Source organism: Urtica dioica, chromosome 7, assembly GCF_054948205.1.
Source record: "Urtica dioica subsp. dioica isolate 48M chromosome 7, U.dioica_male_clone48M_v1_H2, whole genome shotgun sequence".
Lineage (NCBI taxonomy): Eukaryota > Viridiplantae > Streptophyta > Magnoliopsida > Rosales > Urticaceae > Urtica > Urtica dioica.
The window spans coordinates 38843522-38852391 of NC_142762.1; the positions used below are offsets into that span (position 1 = coordinate 38843522).

At 30.6% G+C, this 8870-nt stretch overlaps 1 protein-coding gene across 1 annotated transcript; it reads left to right on the forward strand.

The window, feature by feature from the left end:
- Positions 1–7715: 7715 nt before the first annotated feature.
- LOC149391413 (Heavy metal transport/detoxification superfamily protein) lies at positions 7716–8870 on the forward strand. The gene is made up of 2 exons (XM_089620306.1): positions 7716–8110; positions 8201–8870. The coding sequence occupies exons 1-2, from the start codon at positions 7954–7956 to the stop codon at positions 8494–8496; spliced, it is 453 nt and encodes a 150-aa protein (XP_089476432.1). The 5' UTR covers positions 7716–7953; the 3' UTR covers positions 8497–8870.

Consider the following 8870-nt stretch of genomic DNA (forward strand, 5'->3'; position numbering starts at 1 on the left):
CAATTTCGAGTTCATATGAGATAAATATGGTTTTTTGAAGTTTTTATGGAAAAAAAAAAGTTTAGGAAAAAAAATAGGAGAGAGAAAGTGACGAATTTGTTAATAGATAAGGGTAAATCAGACTTTTTTTTTCTTACCATTTGGTTATATTCCTGAAATTTGACAAACATGGGCTAAAACCAAAAAATGAGGTTTGCTTTTGACCATATTTTTAGAAAGCTCATATAATAATCTATTAGTAATAATTATAATAAAAAATAGATTTAAATTTTTGTAAGATTCAGAAAATATACAAATATCATAATACATTTATTTTTATTAAATCGGCCAAATTTAGTGGTTCTAGATTTTTTTGTTTTAAAATTAAAGAATAATTTAAATATGTTTTAAATTGGTGTTATGAATACATGCAAGATGATATATTCAAATTTTGGTGTGATAATAGACAGTGTGGACTACGGCTTTAAGGGCATTCTCACATAACAGTCGAGTCGGAGTTAGAAACCTAACAATTGAATGGTGTGCATACATAAAAAGGTAAACTCTTTATAAGTTCTAAGTCTCTTCTATCTTTAATCTTTATCTATCACTTTAAGTAAGTAAGGGAATTCACCATTCAAAGGGAGATAGACTACATAAATACTCAATATATATCACATCTGAATTACACTATTTATAAATTATATTTACTATAGGAAGCCAATACGTATGAAAAGATACAAGATAAAACATAACTCAATATATAATGGAATATTAGTATCTAAATTGGATTACTTGAGAACAAACAAAAAGGGCACCATTTTATAAAGACAGCAAGATTACGAAATCAACTTACCGGAAACTAATATTATTCAAATAAATAAGAACAAGAGTTTAAGCTTCAACTATAAAAATGTCAATTTGAAAATACAAATACACAATATGATTCACCAAAACATATGAATATATAAAGCATTATCCATTAAAAAAGAATAGCATATAAATGAAAACAAGATATTAAGCTTCACAAATAAACTAGATTAAAGTGCACATATCTGGACTCCACATATAAATTCCACGTTTAAACTATGTAGTATGATTTGTTTTTGTTTCTATGACGAGCAACATAATTTATTTTTCCACGGTAATTTTTTTTACTTTGAGAAAATAAAGACGTTGTAAATCAATAAATAATACGCGGAGGAGATATTTTCAATAAATGAAAATCCCACCATTACAATATCGTGACAATGATGGAGAAAGGATGGAAAAAGAGATACAAATGATTAAGCAAATTCTATGCATTGCTTAGCTATATCTGTCTAAAAAATATTTAGTTATTGAAACAGAGATACAAATGATAAGTAATAATAATAAATTAAAGCTCAAACCTACTTTACAGTTGATAAATAACACATGCAATAATAAATCAATTTGACGTTCATCCTGCTTTCCTTTGTCATGCACTACAAACCTCTATCTCAACCAAAAAGATTTCACAAACCATTAAAAATCAATCAACAATAACTCACTGAGCCGGCGTGAACTGATATAATTGACAACGAACACCACACGCGCGGCAGAGGGGACGGGAAAAGAGTCTCTCTCTCTCTCTCTCTCTCTCTCAAACAGACGCGAGAGAGCTTGGGTTTGTACTTGATTTTTTATTATCTCTTGAAGATCGCACCGGTAAATCGTAATGCACTATAATGCCCGGTTTTTTCTAAATTGCATCTAACCAAGATACCAAAATTTTGTGCTTGATTTTTCTAATTAGATCCACTGCATCAACCATTATGTTATTAAGCGGTATGTTATTTAGTTAGTTTTTTTACCGAGATATTTTTTGTAGTTAAAATCTATAAACAAATTCAAAATTTCGTCAATAATTCACCATTTTGTAAAATGGTACAAAAATTAAAGGAAGCCAATGATACCACATTTTGTACGATAGCATGCAGTAAATGATATATTTGAGAGAAATTATAAAAAGACTTTTGAAACGATGTCTAAACTTGTTGCACAGTTGTAGTTTTTTTGTTTTTTTTTTTTTTATATATATAAAAGTTGCTCAAGTCTTTCAATAGATAATGGGTATGAAATCCAAGTGTAGAAACATCTTACATCTCTTAACAAGATGAAATGAGACTTTAAAACAACAATGATTCAATTATAGAATCGTATGATAGCAAGTTGTGAGGGAACTTCCGACGTCCGAAATATAGACCACACTAAAATTCGAACAACTTATTGGCTCTTTAAAAAAAAACTCTCAAAGGTTAGTGAATGAATAAAACTGCTCGATGACCATCAACCGTGGTAAAAGACGTTCAAGTATTTGCACCGCAAAAAAGGCTAACAAAAAACTCGAACTAAGAACTCAACAGATATGACTAAGTCATCTTTGGAACACAAAAACCACCACAGTATAATGGACAAAGTATCAAAATAACAACAAACACCGTCAGGAGAATCGATGATGGAGGCGAAATCCGGCAAAGTGAGGAGGCAAAATTCGGTGAGAGCGGAAACTCCCATCTCCCCCTAAGTCGGAGAACACCGGTGAAAGGTGTCTCACCCCCTAGAGGGAGGGTGGTGGTGGAAACCAAGAAACTCTAAATTTCTTTTGTAGAGAAAAAATGAAAAAGAAGAAGAGAGAGAAAGTAGATCTGATTTTTTTGTTTTTGCCCTGTTGCATTTGAATTTTACTTTTTTTAGGGAATATAAACTATTGAATGTTTGTGGTAGCTAGCTTGGTCTAGCGGTAATCCCACACTCACCTCGACGGAGAGGTCATGGGTTCAAGCCCCCATGGGATGCAGAAATGCATGCTCCTAGAATTTATTCTAATAAGTATGTAATCTTGGCCGTTAGTGCCACCTGCGCTTTGCACTGCTAATATATCATGTAATCCTGACCGATAGTGCCTTACTCAAAAAAAAAAAAAAAACCTATTGAATGTTTGAATTTGGAAAATTTGAGTTCCTCTAAAAATTCTTTTTTTTTTTACAATTATTTCATTTATACAATTGATATATTTAATTACATTAAACATTTAAGCTCAAATTATAAAAAAAAAATCTTATAAATATTATATGGTGTATGCAAATTGTTGTTTCGGATGATTGAATTCATGTCCTCACGCAAGAGAAGACTTCACATGTAAGAGATAATGATGTTTGGGGTTTAAAAAAAATTCATTCATGATATTTTAATAAAAATGTAAAAAATAATATCGAGCACATATTTAATTTTCAATGCGTTATTTAATATCACTAATTTCACTAATCCTTTATTTTATTAGAGTTCGATAAAAGTAAAACTACACAAAAATCAAAAGCTCAGTGATATGAACTAAATGTTAAAACCAAAGTGCAACGACCAGACAAATTTCAAAATCATTGCAAAAAGCCGATATAATATTTGTTCTGGAAAAGAGGCATGGGTACTTTAAGGCATATGAACAGTAGTGACATATAATTGTTCTTGTGTGGTCTTTTCACTTCTCTTTAGTTATCAGCAAGAGGGAAAAAAAAAAAAAATCAAGAGCCACTTAAAAAGAAGAAAAACAAGAGCCACTTAAAAAGAAGAAAAACAAGAGCCACAGTATCGTTACATTATTAGAGCCTATCTCTTGAGGTCTCGAGTGCAATTATTGAAGTTATTTCCACCCACAGGCACTCTCTTCAAGCCCCTTAGGAGGAAGACCTGACCTATAGACCAACATGGCAGGGTATATTCTTCAATTTTGTGAAACGAGATTTGATTGAATTCATCTACTTTGTCATGATCAACAATTTAAAATCTTTATTGACTCGTGAGCTTTTTTTAATTTTAGTTTTATCTAACACTGCATAATAGATAACATCTTATATCAATATTGTTAACCAGCATTATATGTTAAAAATCATTCAGTTAAATGAAATATTTGAATTCTTTAATTTGTTTAAATTACTCGGGGGATCAACTCAATCGGTTAAAATTTGATTAACCTCGACTAATAAATTGATATTAAAAAAAATATAATAATTTGAACAATTTATTTATTAAAAAAGTCCAAGGTAGGTTAACCAAATCTTCTTGAGTCTTGAATCAGCTAGCATCGCTATCATATGTTTTATTTTAGACCCACCCTTTAAAACTTCGTTGACCTAAGATACATGTTCATTATTGTAGTTGGGATTGGTAACTAATTTTTTTTGACAAGCTAAGAATACAAGGCCTAAATTCATCACATGAAAACTTCGTAGCTATTTAAATACTTTGACTTGGACTGCACTATATAATGACACTACGAGACTTGATGCATGAAACTGTGGAAACAGTAATGATATTATAGGAGAAAATTATGAGACCACTCGGGCAATGGTGATTGTTGTTGTGATGCGTAAGGGACACGTGGAAGCATGTCAGCGACTTATGGTCAAATTCACATATAGTTGTGTCCTCGGAGTGATGCCCTTAAATTGTCGTCCTAGCCTAACTACTTATGACTTGATTTTATTTTATTGTAATTTTTTTTTACTTGGCCTTAAAAATACAAAGTTAAAAATATATGAAAAAAAGCCGCGATGTTGTTGACCACGGTTGATCATAGTCAACTGCGGCCAAATAACGCTGCGGTTGATTGAAATCAATTTGAAAATTTTAAGGTTAAATTCTTTTATAAAAAAAGTATGTCTTAAGGTATTTAATTCAATATATATATATATATATATATATATATATATATATATTAAATCTATATCGTTTACTCTTTAAAAATATAATTTTAATTTTTTTCCAACGCACTAGAAAATGAAAATACCCAATACAAATCTATGACACCAAAGATAAAGAGATGGTAGGTCATGACATATCAAAGAAGTGTGTAAAGGTCAGAAGAAGAAAAATGATTGGATTTTAACCCCCCTACATTGCTAAAGGGAAACTAAAAAAAAAGAAGCAGATAAAAAGATTGATTAAAAAAAAAAAAGAGAAGAAGAAAAAATGATTATGATCAGGTGTGTCGTTTTTTAATAAACTTTTGTCTTCATTAATCAAGACAAAAACGCATTAGAAGTGTAAGATACACCAAAATATATATGGATAATTAAGTCTGCAGCTAATAGTCTACCTTTTTTTTTTTAAAGAAACACAAATTTAATTTTATTAAAAAACATAGTCCACCAGTCTCATAGTAAATTAGTTAATTAAATAGTAAATTAAATTCTAAAATAATGAATAAATTAGTCATATTTACGCTTTTAGATTGCTATTTAATCAACCTTTAATAAATATTTAGTAAATAGTCACAATGATTACGTGACAAGATGCAAATAGCCACAGATTTTCAAATTCAAAATGTAAATATACATATAAATTTAAATCATCGTGGTTATATATCAAATATTTACTAAAAATTGGTTAAATAGCAATCTAAAAGTGTAAATATGACTATATATCTAATGGACTCTTATATTTGTTCTTTAGTTAATTAGTTACAGCAGGTCCGGTGAGTACTTTTATAATAAAATAAAACTTTGACTATAATCTTAAATGAGTTAGGAAAATAGCTAGTTGCAACAACAACTAAGTCATTCTCCTTTTAAAAATGTTAAAGCTTTATTTTATAAAAAAAATAGTCTACCAGACACATAGTAAATTAATTAGCTAAAGATTAAATTTATTTTTTAATTAATTAATTTACTGCGAATCTGTTAAACTATTTTTTTTAATAAAATGAAACTTTGTCTAAAATCTTAAAAGTTAAAATGGGTTAGAAAATGACTAATTGCAACAAATTCATAAAATAAAACGTCACGCCATAGAATATAATTAAATTAAAATATCTTAGTTACTATTTCCCTTGTTAAATATTCAATTATTCTTGAGCTAAGTATGTGTATGCAGGCACGAAGTCACATAGTGCTCAAGGGATGTTATAACGTCCCCTAAAAAAAAAATTGTACTTTTTTTACAGTTTAATTTTTTTTAAAAAAATTTACTCCAAATATTTATAAATTAGGCATTTTTCAACCTTTTTTTTTCTTTCTCTATTTTTTTTTTCGCATATTAGCTCTCCTTAACTTGAATTTTTGGCTTCGTCCCTGCTGTGTGTATGTGTGTTTGTGTCCGTGTGTGTATGTTCATGGTCAGTCATATGTTTCGTATTATATATGGAGATTATTTCAATCTAAATAAAACTATATGCTAAAGTAAGTCCATTACTGAAGGATAAACACACACACACACTCTATGTATATATTTATTATATATATATATATATATATTTGCATTCTTTGTATCATTGTACACGTTAGTCGCTCAACATTAATGTTGCATATCATTACTTTATACGCCATCAAATTTTATTGAAGAAGATCTCAACCATACATTTGCTAACTATAGCTTTAAAGAATTATTAAAGTATATAGAAATTTCATTTCCATGGAGATCCAGGGAAAGAGCCAAGGACTTTTTTAAGTTTAAATATGTGCATCCGAAAAGTTGGTATATACTTAAATATAGAATACTCATTTCCTGGATTGATGTTTGCTGCTTGGTAAATCAGACACTGCCACATTTGTTTTTTCCTTTATTCGTATTTTATTTTTATTTTGACATAATTTATTAATAAAGAACTGCTTTAATATAAGATAACCCAATTAACTAAGCAGTTCTCGAGAAAAAAAAATCTAAGCAATTCTACTTGTCAAATTTTATGAAATAAAATAAAACACTAGACTCCTTAAAAAAACACTAGATTTAAATTTTATCCCCAAAATGTTAAAAATTAAAAAGAGGGTCGTTAGACTATATATATACCCTTAATAGCTAAATAATTAGTACATCAATTATTTTTTTTTTTACATGCGAATGCGGTAGTATAGAATCATAATTTTCTCAATTAGTCAAGCCTTGTTATTTTTGAACTTATGCATTTTTTTGAACAAAAACCAAATTTTATGCAGTCGGTCTTAATGTGTACAAAATTTATCTCTGACAACTAAAAAAAAGGATATTGAAGAATCTACTCCGTGATGACCGTCTCATTCATTTGAAGTCTGTGAATTACGTGGCACACACATCAGCCCTTCGTCATCCCTTGAGAACCAAGTGTGCCCCGTTGATCTTCTGATACGTGGCATCTTTTGACGACATATTTATCCACGTCACAAGGCACATGACTTGTTTATTTGTTCATGATTGTTATGTCGTTGGATATTTTTTCAAAGCTTTGGAATTGTCTTTGTCCACTATTGTTGCCCTCAATTAGCTTTACCGGTAATGTTTAATATTGCTTTCTACACTTCCGTGTACCCTAAGCATTGGACTCTTATCTATTTATCATCTTCAATTCTCTATTCCATTTCCATCGCTTTTTATTTTTCCTTGTCAACAAATTAACGCGTAATTGGAGGTAAAAAATTTACATTAATTCATTAAACTAAACCTCCAAAACGTTCATATATAAAATATTATGCTCAATTGTTGCATTATTGCATGGTCAATTGTGTAATAATCCCCAAATAATGGAGGACATAGATATATAGTCCATTCCTTTAGTGTACATGTATCCAAAAGCTTTTGAAAGAAAGGAATCCTCACTGGGTTTTGGAAGAAGGTTCCCTCACTTTCTAGACCACACCCCACCACTTTATGCATAATGCAAAATATTCAAAAGTTTATTTTATTTTATTTACTTATTTTGTCATAGCTAACTTTGTGGTATTATAAAATCCAAATGAGCAGCGCTTAGCAATAATAGGAAGAAGACTATTGTAGCGTATATATCTCTCCCACGCCACACGTACGTTACGTACAGCATCTCTTCCAATTATTCCAAACAAAAGAACAACCAATCCAGCTTTGATGAACTTCTCATCCTCATCTCAAGGACTCATAATTAAGTCATAAAAATAAAATAAAAAAATATACACAGCTCACTTTTTCTTTCTTCATCAATAGAAGTGAATTCGATCAGGAGCAAAAATGGGAGTTCAAGGTACTATGGAGTTCATATCCGATCTACTAAGTAGCGTGAGAAGCAAGAAAAAGAAGAAGCAAATGCAAACCGTGGCGCTTAAGATCAGAATGGACTGTGAGGGCTGTGTTCGCAAGGTCAAAAGCGTCCTTTCCGGGGTCAAAGGTACACACTACACATACATAATACTATTACTATACTATAATATATATATATATATATATATTTTGTTGTTTATTTATTTGGAAAATGAAGGGGCTAAATCGGTGGAGGTGGACTTGAAGCAGCAAAAGGCGACGGTGACGGGTTACGTGGATGCCAAGAAAGTGTTGAAAGCGGCACAGTCGACGAGGAAGAAGGTTGAGCTATGGCCGTACGTGCCGTACACGCTCGTGGCAAATCCGTACGTGTCTCAGGCGTACGACAAGAAAGCCCCGCCCAATATGGTCCGACGTGTCCCCAACACTGCCACCGTGTCTGAGAGCACCGTCGACGACCGTTACACCGAAATGTTCAGCGACGAAAACCCTAATTCCTGCTCCCTTATGTAGGGTTTCACTTTTGTCGTCTATCAGTACTTTCGTATATTATTTTTACTAGTATATAATATACTTTATGTTCTTGTTTTCACCTAGTATATTACTCCGTTAAGTGTCTGATATTTGGGTTTGTATTTTGTATGTACAGAGTTACTATTACAACTATCTTTTTGCAGTATATATATACATACGTATATATATATATACACACACACACCACACGAGAGAATGAGATAATAATATAGCGTTATTATTCAGAAATACAATACAATATGTTTTTTTTTTCTTTTTCCTTTTTTCTTTTTTTTGGTTTCAATCATATTACAATCTAGATTCTTACTTGATTATAATATGTTAGATTATTGAAGTTTGAACATCTTGATACC